The sequence below is a fragment of the Leptopilina heterotoma genome, unplaced genomic scaffold (genome assembly GCF_015476425.1).
Source record: "Leptopilina heterotoma isolate Lh14 unplaced genomic scaffold, ASM1547642v1 Lhet_52, whole genome shotgun sequence".
In the NCBI taxonomy this organism is placed as follows: domain Eukaryota; kingdom Metazoa; phylum Arthropoda; class Insecta; order Hymenoptera; family Figitidae; genus Leptopilina; species Leptopilina heterotoma.
This window is the reverse complement of record NW_025111114.1, coordinates 3,358,154-3,376,496: the sequence shown is the minus strand read 5'-3', so window position 1 is coordinate 3,376,496 and position 18,343 is coordinate 3,358,154. Positions and strand designations below refer to the sequence as shown.

At 21.9% G+C, this 18,343-nt stretch overlaps 2 protein-coding genes across 4 annotated transcripts; one reads left to right on the top strand and one right to left on the bottom strand.

The window, feature by feature from the left end:
* Positions 1–70: 70 nt before the first annotated feature.
* LOC122507980 (probable phosphorylase b kinase regulatory subunit beta) lies at positions 71–14,414 on the bottom strand. 3 transcript variants are annotated; one of them, XM_043621017.1, is made up of 21 exons: positions 14,293–14,405; positions 14,096–14,137; positions 13,832–13,950; positions 11,703–11,838; positions 11,407–11,614; positions 10,923–11,279; positions 10,528–10,725; positions 10,326–10,464; positions 8,510–8,793; positions 8,355–8,369; positions 7,491–7,721; positions 5,358–5,545; positions 5,059–5,174; positions 4,748–4,890; positions 4,522–4,654; positions 4,279–4,421; positions 3,868–4,070; positions 1,515–1,652; positions 1,199–1,439; positions 848–955; positions 71–696 (listed from the first exon to the last, which is right to left on the bottom strand). In XM_043621017.1, the coding sequence occupies exons 2-21, from the start codon at positions 14,131–14,133 to the stop codon at positions 526–528; spliced, it is 3,309 nt and encodes a 1,102-aa protein (XP_043476952.1). In that variant the 5' UTR covers positions 14,134–14,137; positions 14,293–14,405; the 3' UTR covers positions 71–525. The 3 variants fall into 3 exon arrangements, with proteins under 3 accessions (XP_043476952.1, XP_043476951.1, XP_043476953.1); XM_043621016.1 differs by having other exon boundaries at positions 14,096–14,413; XM_043621018.1 differs by lacking the exon at positions 8,355–8,369 and having other exon boundaries at positions 14,096–14,414.
* A 188-nt stretch (positions 14,415–14,602) lies between these two features.
* LOC122507955 (2-oxoglutarate and iron-dependent oxygenase JMJD4) lies at positions 14,603–16,289 on the top strand. The gene is made up of 4 exons (XM_043620977.1): positions 14,603–15,030; positions 15,130–15,427; positions 15,496–15,748; positions 15,834–16,289. The coding sequence occupies exons 1-4, from the start codon at positions 14,799–14,801 to the stop codon at positions 16,266–16,268; spliced, it is 1,218 nt and encodes a 405-aa protein (XP_043476912.1). The 5' UTR covers positions 14,603–14,798; the 3' UTR covers positions 16,269–16,289.
* The last annotated feature ends 2,054 nt before the right edge of the window (positions 16,290–18,343 follow it).

Sequence of the window (18,343 nt, the reverse complement as noted above, 5' to 3'; positions counted from 1 at the left end):
TATTCTATCAAATAAAATCTATTAGATTTTATTTTTATTTTATTATATATTAAATATTAAGAACAAGAAATAAAATTTAGAGAAATAGTTTTTATTTACAAAGTAAACAGTAATAACAAGTAACAATAATGTATATCATTTTAAGGCTCACTAATCTCTTTTAATTTAATATTAAAAATTTCGAATTTCGAAATTTCGAAAAATTCTAAATTTAAATCTCAACTTTCAAAAAAGTAATATTAATTTCATTTTCAAATTACATGATAAATATACAAATTAAATTTTTATTTTTGCTAACATATTAAAAAATATGTTTATCGAATATAAAATCTGTTTGCTAGATTCTTTTTTCTCATTAAAATTCATATTAAATCAAATTTTTTATTATTTAATAATTAATTATTATTTTAACAATTAAAAGTATTTAATTGTTTAAAAAAAATATTCACACTGAATTAAATATGGCAAATATTTTTCTTTTAAATTGGCACTCAGAAGATGAATTAAAAAATGACTATAAAAATATTATGTGACTTTACACATTTCATTGTTCTCAACATCTAAATCAATATCCGTTGTTACACAGCCTCTGGTGAGGACGTTATTGACAACCGCCCTGGCAAGACATCCAGTTGTCAAAGAATAATGAGCGGAAAAGAAAGCGGACATATCGGTTGATTTTACCAAATTGTGATCCTAAAAAAGATTACAACAAAATTTAATTAAATTTAACTTAATTTTTTTTTGGTACCATTTATAAATGAATTATTTTACAATAATTCATATTGAAAGGAAGAAAATAAAATATGAAATTTAATGATAAAATACAGAATTAAAAAATTTTTACCTTGCAAAAAATGTCGAAACCATCATCAACAAGTTTATTCAAATCCAATTGTCTCTTGAAAGTTAATTCCGGATTTCTCAGTAGAATTGTTGAGACTATATTCAATAACTGAAGAAAAATTTTGTAAATTATTAATTAATAATTTAAAACATGATTAAAGTTGAAAAATTAAAATTAAAATTAAAAATTAAAAATTAAAAATTAAAATAAATATTCTTCATTAACAATTTTTAAAAAGAAAATTATTCCAAATTAAAATACGAAAGTGAAATACTGAAAAGAATAATTATGAATTTTCAAAAAAAAAAATTATTTCTAATAAATTAAATATCTCAATTTTTAAAATTATACCTCGACGACAATTTGCCGGAATTCCGCTAATTGAATATGATGAAGAATAGATTCGACTAAAAGTGCAAAAGTTAATTCTGATCTTGTCATATTCGATAAAGTTGGTTGCTGAGGTAATTCACGACCATTAACACAAATTCCTCCAGGGCAACGCAGTAAAACTTCCCAAACTTGATTGTAAAAATGTACTGGAACTCGGCACAAACTTCCTTCTATTTTTCTTCTCTCCAATACTGATAAACTAAAAAGGAAAAAAAAGATGATTTTAAAAAAGAAATAATAATAAACAATTTGGAAATTTTTTTCAAAAACTTACTTTTCCGCTGTGGCCCAATCTTTCACAGTGAGAACTTTTATGAGAAATTGTCGAATTTCATAGGGACTGTAATTTTCAATTGGTTTTGGATTCTTTTTTGTCATTTTAAGATAAAGATTCATCGCTTCTAAAACCCATCTGAAAAATATTTTAAATTCAAATAGTAAATGAATTTTCAAATTCTTTTGTTCACAATTTAATTTTACGAAATTTCGATTATTCTGACATTCTTCAATTAAATATACATTAGAAATTAAAAACTTCAAATAATTAAAAAAAATTCCATTAAACTTATTGAGAAAAATTAATTCTATAGAATTCTTCATTGAAAGTATGAAAAGTTCAAATTTTCAAAGATTTTAATTTGAAATTCATTTTTAAATCAATATTTATTAGAAAATTCTACGAGAATTCAATTATTTAACTATAAAAATAAATATTCTATTAAACCATTGAATGTTTCTTAAAATTAAATTTTCATAAAGAATTTTATAAACAAATTTTAATAAAATTTTTAAGAATAATTGCATTTTTCGAGAAATTTGATGAAAATTGTATTAAAAATAATTAAAATTCTGCCAAGAATTTTATTAAAATTATTTTGAAAACAAATTGAATTGTTACGCAAAGAATTGCATTAAAATTTTTGAAAATAATTTTATTCCTTAAAAAAATTTAATTAAAAATTTATTGAAAATAATTTTTAAATTTTAATAATCATTATTTTCAAAATTTTTAATAAAATTTCTTCAAAAAATTCAACTATTTTCAAAAATTTAGATAAAATTCTTCGAAACAATTCAATTATTATTATGAAGTGTAAAATCCCCCCCCCCCCCCAAGAATTCATTATTTTTATAAATAAGAAAATTCTTTGCAAAAATTACAACATTTTCATAAATAATAAAAAGTTTCGGAGAAATTCAATTATTTTCAATACAATTTTAATAAAATTTCTCGAAAGAATACAATTATTTTTAAAAATATTATTTGAATTCAATTATTTTCAAGAGTTTTAGTAACAATTCAATTAATTTCAACAATTCTGATAAAATTTTTCGAAACAATTCAATTCAATTCAGAGAAAATTTTTATTATTTATAAAGATAATTGAAATTTTTACAAGAATTTTTGTAAATTTTTAAACATAATTGGATTTCTGCGAAGAATTTTATTAATTAATTATTTTGAAAAACATTGAATTGTTACGCAAAGAATTGCATTAAAATTTTTGAAAATAATTTTAATCTTTAAAGAATTTTTATTAAAAATTTATTGAAAATAATACTTAAATTTTAATAAATAAATTGTAGCAAAGGTTATTAAAATATTTAAATTTCTCTGATAAAAATTTTAATAAAATTTTTAAAAATAATAACTTTTTTCGAGGAATTCCATTAAAATTGTATTAAAAATAATTAAAATTCAGCATTAAGTTTTATTAGGTATTTATGAAAATAATTGAACCCCTATAAAAAAATGTTATTATTTATGAAAATAATTGAATAATATATGAAAATAATTTGTAAATAATTGAATTCCTGTGAAATTTTTATTATTTACGAAAATAATTAAATGTTTGCGTAGAATTTTATTAAATTTTCTTTAACTAATTGAATTTTTTTAGGAATTTTTATTAAAGTAGTAGATATTAAAAATCATTGAATTGAGGAAAATTATTTGAAAATAATTAAAATTTTGCCAAGGATTTTGATGAAAATTTTTGAAAATAATTGAATTTCTGAGAAGAATTTTACTACTTTTGAAAATAATTGAATTTCTGCAATCATTTGTAAGTAATTGCTTCAAAATTCAATTTGTTTTAGTGTTTTTAACTGAAATTCTTCTATAAATCCATTATTTTTAATAAAACTAGTTAAATATATATTAAAAAATTTAACTAAATTCAGAAGAATTTTAGTTCTTAAAATTTTTTGTAAATCTATGTTTTTTAATATTTCTAATTGAATTCATTTAAAATTAAAATTTCACAAAATTTTGAATCAAAATCTTTTAAAGTTCATCTACTTATGAAAATTGTAAACGCAATTCTTTTAAAATTGAATTAATTTTGAAATTTTTCAGTGAAATTAGATTTCAGGAATAAACACAATAACTTTAGAAAATAACAATTTTCCAGGATTTCGATCAAAATTCCCTGACTTTTCCAAATTTTTTTCAAGGTTTATAAAATTCCCTGCCATTTTCAGGTTTCAAATTACGATAATATAGATAAGATTTCTTTACATATTGAATAATGTACTAAATAAATATTTAATGAATATTTGGTAAGATTAAATTAAATACTAAATGAGAGAGTGAAATTTTAGGAAAGTATACAAATTGAGTTTACCCGATTCGAATTTTCAGAATTCCTTTAAACATTTCAGGATTAGTTCCAATTAATCGTCCACAATAGAGGAGAATTTCTTGTTGAAGAACAGCTTGTACGACATTGTGAGGTTGAATTGTTGAATAAACAACTGATTGAATTTCCGCTGGAGTCATCGGTTTATCAAAAACAGTTTCCTCATGTCCAATGACACCAACTGTTAACTACAATAAAAAATTATTTTCCAAAACAAACAATTCTTTAAAATCTATAAGAATTGCGAAAATTGTTTAATAAACAAAATTCATTTAATGAATAATAATTTATTAAATTTTATTATATATTTATTAAATAAATGTTATTATTACTTATTAAAAGTGAAAATTGTTTTAATTATAAAAATTCAAAAGTTTGCTAATCGCAATAAAATACCTGTTTTCCTTTGACTAATACTCCTGTTATAAAAGGACTGATACTATCGACTGTATGATTTAATAAACTGCTACAATATCGAACCACCATCCAGTACCTTAATCCACCAGCTTGTTGATACAAAGATCTTAAATGATCGCCAACTGTGAAATAGAATTAGTGCAAAATAAATAAAAATTTGTAAATTAATTTCTAAGAATTTATTACTAAAATTATTATTTATTACTAAATTTACTAAAATACCTGTTTTTCCGTTAAATTCATAATTTATGCCTTCTCGCTTCAATAAAATTTCATAAAGTTGACATTTTGCGTAGAGACTTTCAGAGTTACGAATTTCATCCAAAACACTGTACAGGGGTTGAGTCATAAAGTGCTAAAATATAAAATAATTAAATTAATCAAATCTTTTTTCAAAAAAAAAATTAATAAATAAAGGAAAGTTTTGAAAATTAAATTAAATTTTTACTTTATAATCTTTAATTTCTTCTGCGTAGGATAAAGCTCTTGGAACGTCTGTAAGACTTTGATAACCAATATAATCGTGCTCCAATTGTTTAAACGGATTCAAATCAATGTCAATATCTAAATTACTCAAAAAATCCAAATGCTCTGAAAATTTTATTAGCTCATTAAATAATTACTTTTCAATATATTAAAATTTTATTAGTAACTTTTAAATTTACTTATTAAATATAACGTTTAGTTTGTTTATTGTATTAAAATAAATTGATTAAATAAATCAATGAAAACAAAAATAAACATTAATTTGATTCATACCGATACACGAGGAGGAAATGAGATTTTGCAATCTTCCAATACGAACTTTTATTCCATCACAGTAGCCTTTTTTCAACATGGCAAATAAATCCAACATTTCCTTAAATTGCGGATCTCTGAAAATGAAAAGAAAAATATTCAAGAACAGTTGCCGTAAAATTTTTTTTTAAAGAAAATTATTTTTTAATATTTCTGAAATATTCATTGAATTTTATGTTAGATAATTTCGTATTAAATAAATTTTCAATTTATAATTACTTATTTTACTTTTTTTTTTTAATAATTTCTTTGAAAATTACCTCATATGCTCCTCTCTGATCAGCAGACAAACTGTTGGTCTTCCAGAAAGTCGCCAATATTTCCCAACAAATTGCAATTCTGTTTTGATATCGTCAATTAATAGAGCCATATCCCGATACAAGTAAAAATCCGAAACTTCGAAAATTAACGGATAGCAAAGAACTGTCATTCCGCAGACTCTGTATATCTTTAAATTAATAATTTAATAAATAAATAATCTTCTTTATTAATAATCGTTATTATTTTAGGAAAATATTTGAATTCTCGCGAAGATTTTTGATAAAATTTTTGAAAATTCTAATTACTTTCTTTTTCAAGAATTTCTTTGAATTTTTTTCCAAATAATGGAGTTTCTTTAATAATTTTAATTAAAAATTTTGAAAATAATTGGATTTTGTGAACAATTTCTTTCAAGTTTTTAAAATAATCGTGTTTGTTAATAATTGAAATTAAATATTTAAATTTCATTAAAATTTTAGAAAATAATTTAATTCTTTTAAAAAAATTTATAACGAATTAAAAAAAAAATTGAATTCTTTCGTAGAATTTTTTTTAAAATTATTAAATTTTTGCAAAAAATTTTAAAATATAAATATAATTGAATTTTTTCGAAAAATATTATTAAAATTTTTTTTTTAAATCGAATTCTTTCATGAAATGTTACTAAAATTGTATTAAAAATAATTGAATTGTTGCAAAGAATTTTACTACCTATTAATAAAATTGAATTGTTTTGAAGGATTTATTAAAATTTTAGAAAATAATTGATTTCTTTTAAAATATTTTATAACAAATTAAGAAAAAAAATGAATTTTTTCGAAAAAAATTAGGTATTAAAAATTTTTTAAAATTGAATTCTTTCATGAAATGTTATTAAAAATAATTTAATTTTTGCAATTATAATTTTACTATTTAATATTTATAAATAAAATTGAAGTGTTTCGAAGGATTTATTAAAATTTCAGAAAATAATTTAATTCTTTTGAAATATTTTATAACGAATTAAGAAAAAAAATTGAATTCTTTCGTAAAATGTTTTTGAAAAGAATTGAATTTCTGCAAAGGATTTTACTATTTATAAAAATAATTGAATTATTGCGAAGAATTTTAATATTTATAAAAATAATTGAAATGTTTCGAAAAATTTATTAAAATTTTAAAAAATAATTAAATTGTTATCGAGAATTTTATAGAAATATTTAAAAATAATGAAATTTTTTCGAGAAATTCAATTAAAGTTGTTTCGAAAATAATTGAATTTCTTTAAAGAATTTTATTAAAATTATGAATATTCAAAATAATTGAATTCATCATAAAAATTTTATTATTTTTGAAAATAATTGAATTCTTTCAATTTTTTTGACGAATATATTTCAAAATTGCATTGAAAGTAATTTAATTTTTATTTAGAATTTTTTAAAAATACTTTGAGAATTTTAAATTCTTGTTGAAATTGAATTTTATGGAAATTTTTGAAAATAATAATTAAATTCTTTCGTGTAATTTTATTTAAATTGGATTAAAAATTATTTAATTCATGCAAAGAATTTTAGTATTTACAAAAATAGTTGAATTGTTTCGAAGAATTTATTAAAATTTTAGGAAATAATTGAAATTTGTGGAAATATTTAATATTTACAAATATTTAAATTTATCCGAGGAATTCAATTAAAATTGTTTGGAAAATAATTGAATTCCTGCAAAATATTTTACTATTTATAAAAATAATTGAAATGTTTCGAAGAATTTATTAAAATTTTAAGAAATAATTAAATTGTTATGAAGAATTTTATAGAAATATTTGAAAATAATGAAATTTTTTCGATAATTTCAATAATTAAATTTGTTTTGAAAATAATTGAATTCCTACAAAGAATTTTACTATTAATAAAATTAATTAAATTCTTAAATTTTGTACTGAATAAGTGAATTTTTTTAATTTTGATTATGAGCGTACATTTGCTAGTTAATTAATAATTTTGGAAATTACTCAAATTTATTTTCTACACAATTAAAGAAAAAGAATAATTAATTAAAATTTAATTGAAATATAATGAAAAAAATTAAAATTGACAATAATTAATTAAAAAGAGTAATTAATCAAAATTGATTATTTATTTATAGTCAATTACCTTGCTAGTGCCGAGGGAGCCAATTGGTCGCGAAGGTCGGCCTTGAAGATTTAATTTACTATTAATTCCAAGTTGCTCGTAAACTTTGACCAATTGAGAGGAGGATAAAATTTGTACCGGCTCAACTTCATGGGGCGTTTGAGTTTGAATTCCATAGGTCGCCATCATTGCCTGTAGCCTCATGCTTTCGGCTATCAAAACAATTTGCACAACCAGATCCGTATGTGTTCCCTAAATAATATAAAATAATATAATTCTTCATTTTTTTTTTATTGCAGAGAAAAATACTCAATCGATTATTTAACTCACAATGTGATTTGACAGAAATTACAATATTAATCATGCAAAAAAGCTTAAATAATATTTCTATTATTTCGAATTATTTTCAGGCAAAATCAATAATTGTAAATTCACTTTGGAAAAAATCATTTTCAACAATTTCTGTAAACAAAAAACAGTGCTTTCAAAAAATTTTCACTTTCATTCCAACTAAGGAAAAAAAAAATTTTAAGGAAAAAATTACAAGACAAAATTAGAGAAACATTCCTATTAGATATTAGAAAAAATATTTGAGGTATTAGAAAAAATATTTAAGGTATTAGAAAAATATTTAAGAGATTAGAAAAAATGTTTAAGGTATTAGAAAAAATATTCAAAGTATTAAATAAAGAATAATTATTCAGAAGACTAAAAGAATTACGATAGTAAAAAAAGGGAATATTAAGAGAAAATATTAAGACACAATTGTTATAGAAAAAACATTGAGAAAATTAAGTTAGATTTTCATTTTCAAGCATGAAAAGGAAAATGAGAAGATTAATAGTAATTCTTGCAAACAAATGTTGAATTCGATAATTTACTTACACTGCTCGGCTTTGCCTACGTGGAAGACAAGAAAAGAAGACGTTAAAAAATATTTAAAATATAATTAAAATATTTCAATTAAAATTAAGAATAAAAATCGACGCTCTTTAAATGTAACGAGAAGAAAAGAAAATAGTAAACTCCTTCTGATTTACCTGAAAAGCAGAGTATCGTCCAGCTCGTCTCGGTCTATTATAAGAAGGAAGATAACGACGAATTGGATCTAATTCATTGATATGTAGAAGACTAGCTGTCAATAATTGAGCAATAACAAACATTGCTTGATTCCACAAGTAAATATGAGGTCCATCATATTCCATTGAATTTCTTCGATGTCTTTTAACTTCCTCGCTAGGTATTCGCATCGTACTGCCCGGTTCATTTTTCTCCGCCTCGAGATTCTCCTCAGGAACGTAAAAATACATCGGAATTATCGGATCTTCAGTCAAATTTTTGGAAAATCGAAAAAAAGAAAAATAGAAATCAGTCAATGAATATTATTTCTTATTTTAAGTTAAAATAAATCACAGGCTTCGCACTCGATAAATAATTTTAAGAAAGTAGCAAAAAGTAGCTTAAAGACCCCAAAAAATGTAGTTAACGAAGAATAAAATTTGACGACTAGAAAACTCGTTTTAGTTGATTCAGAAAAATCACAAAAATTTTATTCTGCATTTTATTTCCCTCATTTTTTTCTAATTTTCATAAAACTATTATTAGAAAGTTCTTCGAGAATTCATTTAATTAAATATAAACATAAATAATTTATTGAATAATTGAATATTTTTTAAAATTGAATTCTTACAAAGAATTTTATCAACATTTCTTAAACTTGAATTCTTTCGAAGAATTTTAATAAAATTTTTAATGAATAATTGCAATTTAATTCTTATGTAGAATTTTATTAAAATTTATGAAAATAATTGAATTTTAGCAAAAAATTGCATTACATTTTTTAAAAACAATTGAATTCCCATGAACAATTTTATAAAAATTGGTAAACCAATTTTGTTCGAAAATTTTTATGAAAATTGTATTTTAAATCATTGAATTTCTTTGAAAATTATTTATTTTTTATGAAAATAATTGAATTCTAGCGCGAATTTTATTTTATTTATGATAATAATTGAATTCTTACAATTTTTTTTGACGAATTGAATTAAAATTTTATTGAAGGTTTATTTATTTAATACCTACTTATATAGAATTATATTAAAACTTTTGAATATAATTGAATTTCTGCGAAGAATTGAATTAAAATTTTTGGAAATAATTGAATTCCCGTAAAGAATTTTATTAAAATTCTGTTAATAATTGAATTTCCGTAAAAAATTCAATTAAAATTCTTTTAATAACTGATTTTTTTTCAAAAAAATGTAATGAAAATTGTATTTTAAATAATAAAATTACGGTAAAAATTTTATTATTTATGAGAATAATTGAATTTCTACAATTTTTTTCGTCGATTTTCATTAAAATTTTATTGAAGGTTATTTAATTCTTATATAGAATTTTATCAAAATTTTCGAAAATAATTGAATTTCAGCGAAGAATTTTATTAAAATTCTTTTAAATAATTGATTTTCTTTTTTGAAAAAATTTAATAAAAATTGTATTTTAAATAATTGAATTAATGTAAAAATTTTATTATTTATGAAAATATTTTGAAAATTATTGAATTTCGGAATTTTTTTTGAAAATAATTGAATCATTTCTAAGAATTTTATTAAAATTTTTGAGAATAATATTTTTATTTCAACATTTAGCGAATTTAAAGTTTTGCAAATTCTTAACAAAAAAAAAGAAAAGAAAAAAGTAGCTTTTAGTGTCAAAAATCTAAAAAAGTATCCAAATTGTAGAAAATCGTAAAAAATGTAGGAAATAATAGGTTTTAGTAGATGAGTGTAAAACCTGAAATCAATAATTTTAGATAAAAAAAAATAGATTGAAAAATTGGGCAAATAAAAATACCTCCGTTTATATCCTTGTGCAATCGGGCTTTCAGTAAATTTTGATACTCCTCCACTTGTTCTGGAAATGATTTGAAAACGCCGTCGATTATCATGAAAATGTAAAATAACGGCCACTCACATTCGACATTATCGAATTCCTGTAAAATTGATTATAGTATGAAAATTTCAAGAAAGTCCAAAGAAAATATTTTTTTTCTTACTTTTATTTCACCAGGTCGATAATAACGTCGATTTGGATCCTCAAGAACAGTTTTAAAACCATCTCTTCCGAACCTTTTGAATCCGTAAACTCCTTTCAATCTCCTGACAATATTTGCTTTCGTCTCGGTGTACAATACTTCCTCATGAGTCGCAAAAGCGGGAAACGAAATTGTCGGCAGTAATGCCGTATCGACACTCTGTTAATTTCAAATTTTCATCAATTTTTACCAAGAAAGTATGAATAATTAATAATAATTTAATAAAACATTATTATATTAATTAATAATTCAATTTTTCAATAAAAAATAAGTAGTTTTAGAATAAGTAGTTTTAGAAGTAAGAAATAAAATAGAAAAAGAAAGAGAATAAAGGATTCTTAATTTTTTGAATTAACCTTTGAGCTCGATTCCCTCGGCAACATTGTTTCGAAAATACTGCGATTACGATTGTGGGCATCGATATCGACATAAATAACAGACCAGGAAGCTCCCTTTTCGCCGAAAAGATTGCAACCGTTTATCGCCTCCAGGGCACTTTTTGCCATTCCAATGGAACTCGCGTGAATTTCCGGCGTTCCGTCATTGTAGCGACTTCCTCTTTCCCACATTCCATAATCTGGCGTTCTGTATGCACGCTCCACGTAATAAACCAAATTCTGTATAAAGGCCACTTCATCTTGCGTGTAAATTATTTGCAAACCCGAGGTGATCATTTGAACCAGGAAAATCAAATACAACGAAACGACGTCAATCTGAAAAGAAATTAATTAATTACCAACTGAAAAATAGACAAAGAGAAAAATAAGAAAATTATCGAAAAGAAAAAAGAGACGAAAAGAAAGAAAATTGATTTTTGATAAACAATTTAGATTTACTTACCTGAAGATGATAATAGTCTTCGTCTTTAAAAATTTCACTTCCAGTGTCAAGATGAAATTTACAATGAAGAGAAAAACGATCGCATTGATTGCGTTTAAATAATTCAATTCTGCTCGCCTGCTTCATCCAACATTCCAAAATTCCACGCATACATTTTACTGTCGATTGTCCTAATTCGTGAGATTTGCCCCGATCATCATCGATCCGTCTAGAAAAAAATAAATAAATCATCATCATCATTATCTATAAATTCACTGATATTTTTTTAAAATGACTTTCCTTTAAAAATTCATTACCTATAAGCTTGATACAAACTCCAAATTGCAGCCGCACAATAAATACTCTCTCTCACACTTCCCACGACTTTGTCACTTGAAATTTGTGGAAAAAGACCCGTTATACTGCTCTGATATTGCAAAATTTGCCTTTTTACTAAAAAAAGAAAAAATTTATTAGCAATAACTAAATAATAAACTATTTTCGTGTTCCCTATTCTTTCATTACACAACTAGCAATTTTGATGAAATTCTTTTTTAAAAAATCATTATTTTCAAAATTTTCAATAAAATTTCCTCAAAAAATTCAACTATATTCAAAAATTAAGAAACTATTTAATTATTTTTATGAATTGTAAAATCTTTCGCAAGAATTTAATTGTTTTCATAAATAAGAAAATTCTTCGCAAAAATTAAAATATTTTCATAAATAATAAAATTGTTCAAAGGTATTCAATTATTTTCATAAATAATAAAATCGTTCAAAGGAATTTAATTATTTTCAATACAATTTTAATAAAATTTCTCGAAAGAATACAATTATTTTTAAAAATATTATTTTAATTCAATTATTTTCAAGAGTTTTAGTAAAAATTCAATTATTTTTACAAATTGTAAAATTCTTGTCAAGAATTCAATTATTTTTGTAAATAATAAAATTCAATTATTTTCAATACATTTTTAATAAAATTTCTAGGAAAAAATTCAATTATATTCAAGATAATTTTTAAAAAAATTTCTCTAAAAGCGTTCAATTATTTTTAAAAATTGTAATAAAATGTTTCTAAATAATTCAAGTTATTGTTCTAAAAAGTTTTTAATTAAATTCTTTGTAAATTTCAATTTACAATACTTTTACGAAATTTAATGAAATTCTTTAAAAAAAATGTATCTAATTATTCACAAAAACTCTAATAAAATTATTTAAATTACAATTAATAATATACACGATTATTTTTAAAAGTTAAAAGAAAATCTTCATAAAATTAAATTACTTTCAAAATTTTCAGTAAAAATTAGTTTAAAAAACTGCATTATTTTCAAGAAAATTGAAATAAATTCTTCAAAACAATTCAATTATTTTAAAGAATATTAATAAGAATCTTTCCAAAAATTAAATTATTTTCAATACAATTTTAATTACATATTTTTGAAAAAAATTCAATTATTGAAATAAATGTTGATAAAATGCTTAAAATGAATTTAATTATATTTAAATTTATTTATAAATACTTTACTAGAATTCAATAATTTTCAATACATGGAAAATTTAATTATTTCCGAAAATAATTGAATTGTTGAATAGAATTTTATTACAAATATTTTTAAATAATTGAATGCCTGCGAAAAAATTTATTATTTCTCCAAATAATTTAATTTTTGCAAAATTTAAAAAAAAGTGAATTTTTGAGAAGAATTTTATGAAAATTGTGTTTAAAATAATTGAATTCTAGCGAAAATTTAATTATTTATGAGAATAATTAAATTCTTGAATTGAATTTTATTAAAAGTTTTTTAAATAATTGAACTCCTGTGAAAAATTCAATTATTTTTTTAAATAATTGAATTTTCTAGGAGAATTTTTACAAGATGTTTAAAAATATTTGAAATTTTCGAAAAAATCAATTAAAATTCTATTGAAAATAACTGAAATCCTGACAAGAATTTTACTATTTATTTAAAAATAATTAAATTTTTTTTCGAAGATTTTTATTATTTATAAATTGACTTTTTGCAAAGAATTTTATTATTGAAAATTGATTATTATATTGAAAATGATTGAATTCTTTATAAAATTCAATTACTTTCAAAATTTCTAGTAAAAATGATTTTAAAAAAACTCCACTATTTTCAAGAAAATTGAAATAAATTGTTCAAAACAATTCAATTATTTTAAAGAATTTTAATAAAAATCTTGCCAAGAATTAAATTTTTTTCAATATAATTTGAATTATTTTCTCGAAAGAATTCAATTATTTTCATAAATAATAAAATTCTTCGAAGGAATTCAATTATTTTCAAATGTTTTGATTTATAACAATTATTACAATTAGATTAATAACAATAAATTATTAAAAAAGGAAATTAACGAAAATTATGTTTACTTTCTAAAGAAAGTACGTTTTTAGTTTTTTTTAAAAATATCTTACCAATTCCATAATAAATGTCGAGTTGTCGAACAGTATCCTCGTAATTTGATATTTTCAGGAACATGTCAATGTCCAGGTCTATGACACTTCCTTGACGGGTCGCAGATCTTCCCACATAACTATATTAATTTTAGAAAAAATGATTATTGTCAAAAAGAAAACATTATAATTATTATTGTCAAAAACAAAAGAAAAATAATCATCTGTTGTCAAAATAACCTATAAATTCCAATTATTACAAAGTACAAACATATAATTACAAACCTTGAAAGTGGAGATGATTGTTCCATGACACTGGCCATTTTTCTGCGATTAATTAAACAATATCAATCAATTGACACAAAAACAAAATAATATAATTACTAGAGTATGTAAAATATCATTTTCCCAGTCGCGACAAAATTAATACGTAGCAGAAATATTTTTTTCCATAATGACCAAAAAGAAATAAACTCACTTACTTCAGTGTTTAATAATAAAAATAAATAAACAATTATTTTATCATTGATTTTTCACAGAGAAAAAATTATTTTTCATTTTTGAAAGAAAATTTAAGTTTATTTTTGACAGAGGTGACATTTAATCAAATGACCTTGAAAAAAATAAATTTCCGCATCCAATCGATCCAATCCTTGGAATTTTATAGGTTAAAAAATTTGGCGGCATTTATTTAAAAAAAAATAATTGTAGAAAAATATTTTAAATATTTACGCGCGCTTTTGGGGCGGACCAATCACGCATGCGCGAAATGTAGCAGACGAAATTTTCCAAGCCAGTGAAAAATGTAAACAAAAATATGTCAGAACTTTATTTTTAATCAATTTTTAATAATAATTATTATTTTTATTAGAATATTTGCTTTTAAAAAATTGAGTAAAGAATAGAAGTAATAGAGAAATGATAGTAGAATAATAAAATACTAGTCAGTTTTAGTAATTATGAAATGGAGAAGTAATATCAATACAAGATGACATTTATCGAAATTTTAGACAGTACAATTTCTCCTAATTTAGAAAGTGATTGTGAATTAGATTCGTCAATTAATGTTGAAGAATTGTCTTATAATGCGTTCTTTTGCAAATATCTCATTCCTAATAAACCTTGTATTATACAATCAAACGTGACAAAAGACTGGCTGTGTCGAAAGAATTGGATTCAGAATGAGACTCCAAATTTTTCGTTATTACACGAATTATTCGGTAAAATATTGTAATTTTATAACAATAGACCTAACAATTAATATTTATTAATTTTTTACTAGATAATAATAAAAAAAAGTATTTTTTTGGTTAACGCAGACGATTGTATTGTTCCTGTTGCTGATTGTAACAAAAGATACTACAATTCTCACCAAAAAAATGAAATGCTAGTGAAGAATTTTTTAAATTACTGGCAACAATTAAGAATTAATAATTATCACGAAAATGCCTCTTTTCTTTATCTAAAGGATTGGCATTGCAAAAAGGATCATCCGGAAATGAAATTTTACGATGTACCGAAATATTTCGCCTCCGATTGGCTCAATGAATATTTTACAGGACAAAAGGAATTGAATGATGATTATATGTTTGTTTACATAGGTCCGAAAGGAACATGGTAAACATTTTATTCGTTTTTTCAAAAAAATAGAAATTTGGAAATTTTATATTGAATTTTAATTTTAGGACTCCATTTCACGCCGATGTTTTTTCCTCCTACAGTTGGTCAGCTAATGTTTATGGAAAGAAACGTTGGCTTATTTTTCCACCTGGTGAAGAGAGACATCTTCGTGATTCCTTTGGGGAATTAATTTACGATGTGTCTCAAGAGGAGAAAATAAAATTTAACGATAAGTCTGTGAAATTCTACGATATTATTCAAGAAACGGGAGAAATAATATTTGTACCCTCAGGATATCATCACCAAGTTTGGAATTTGGTACAAAATCTTTAACTATTTTCCGCGAATTAATATTCATTTTTTTTTTTTAATTTAATTTAATTTTTTTTATTTTAATTTACAGGAGGACACAATTTCAATAAATCACAATTGGGTGAATGGATGCAATATTTTGAGAATGTGGTTGGCTTTGCAAAAAGAATTATTATCAGTAATGAAGGAAATAGAAGATTGCAAGGAAATGGAAAATTGGACTTCACACTGTCAACTGATGTTAAAAGCTTCCTATGGAATGAATTATTCACAATTTTTCCATTTTCTGTCCTTTATTGCCGAGAGGCGAATAAAATCACTAAATCATGAAATATTTAATATATCCTTCGATTCTTGGATATTGGGAAAAAATCACTCTCTCTTCGATTTACGACAAATAAAAATAGTTCTTGAACACCTAACCAAAGATGCGAATGAAAAAGGTATTTACAATTTTTTATGGCAAAATAACGAAGTAGAAAATTTGTTAAAAAATATTTATTCAGTTTTAGAAACTTGTAAATAAAATAAATATGTAATTTATGAATTAATAATTTTATTATTAAGTCTCATTGTTTTTTGTTTTCATTCTCTAATGTAAATATTATTTTTTATTTTCTTTTTTCTAATTAATTTTATTTTCATAAATTGAGGACAATAAGAAAACGATGAATATTAAATTTCTATAAATAAGTTTCTTTTTTATTTTTGTCTCTATTAATAACATTTTTATGATAATTTACATTGTATTAAAATTTTTCGATCACTGACAATATTTCCAAATTAATATTTTACAATCTTTAATTAATTAATCTACGTTACAATTAGATATTTGTTATATATAAAAAAAAGGAATTAATTCTACATAAAACAATCAGATATATATATAATGCACCTTTGCTGTTGTGCCACATATATATCTTAATAAAAACAATTATACATGTTTCGTTAAGCAGGGGTGAAAAAAAAAATTATTATTATTAATTAAACACTTTCTAAAAAATAAACTCACTATCATTTAAATAATTTTCTCGTAAATAAAAAAGCTGAAAGACTTTTGTAAGGAATTTAAAATTATTAAATTATCAAAATTTGCCCACTTTCTTTCAGAAGTATTAAAAAAATATACTATTTTTAAAAAAGTCGAAAATTATTTCAGAATAACAAAAAAAAAAAAAAAAAATAACCAATTGCTTAAATTATTCTTTGATTAATTAAAAATTTTTTAATATGATTCTAGATTATTTTTCCATACTAGAATTTCTCTCTACAGTATCAGGATATATAAATTTAATTATATAAATAAAATTAAGAATTGAAAAAATTCAGAAATTAGAATATTGATAAAATTAATTGGAGATAGAGAGAGATTTAGAAAATAAAAATTTGTAGAAAAAAATATGGAAAAATATTCAATTTCCAGAGATAGAAAATCATTTTTTTTTCGTAATTTCTTTTTTGCACTTCTAAAGTAATTTAAAAATAAATGCTATTTTTCATTATCCATAAATCACGTATCACGTATTTTCTAGAAATATATATATTTATATATTTATATGTATATCTATATATAGTTTATGTACACACAGTCAAAAATCAAACGCATTTAATTGCCAAAAAAATTCGAAATGTAAAAAAAGAATGAAAAATTTCGAAAGAATCGGATTAAATCAGAAATTTGTAAGTTTACCCGAGTGAGCACAGGCACTTTTTTCTTTTTTCTCAAATTTCGCTGCGTTTGAATTACGATCTTTTTTTTAAAAAATAATTTTCCATTTAAATTTCTCTGATTAACTTAAAAATTAAAATTTCAATTGAAATTGTTTTGAATTGTCACATAAGCAATTGCACTCTTGTCACAAAAAAAAATTTGTTTTTTTTAACACGTGTTACACACATTTTATAAATTTATAATTAACGCTTTTGAGAAGACAAAATTGTGGAAGAATTCGAGTTTAGCTTTCGAACAATATTAGAAAGAAAAGCAAAGCATTATACAAAAAAAAAAACCCAAAATTCTTTTCGCAGTTTTTTCTTTTTTTGTAAAATCAAAGATAATTCCATCGAAATGATCGATTGTGACAAACGTAACTTGCGACTAAAACTTTCAATCTGGACTTGAAATGGTCCCGAATTTCGAGAATTTCAAAATAGATAATATACATTTTTTTCTTAATATTAACTTTAATATTATAATTTTATTATTTGCTATTAATTTTATTTTATTTTTCTAATTTACTATTTATATTTTATTAATAACTATTATTACATTTTCATTTTTTTAATTACTTTCGATGGAATTTTCTTTAATGTAAAAAAATTTTTGACTTGATTTTCTCTCTTTTCTCTTATAAAACATCTAATGTTTTATTCGAAGATTTACATATTTTTACGTATTGTCTTATTAACTATAAAATAAGCATAAATATTTTTAGGCATACATCCTTATAATATTTATATATATAATTTTATATGTAAACATATAAATATATAATTATATTTATATTTATATATTTATACGTATATATTTATATGCATAATCTTTATATGTACCGCAAGTTTTATTTACAATGTATTACTTACTATATTAAAAATTTGTAA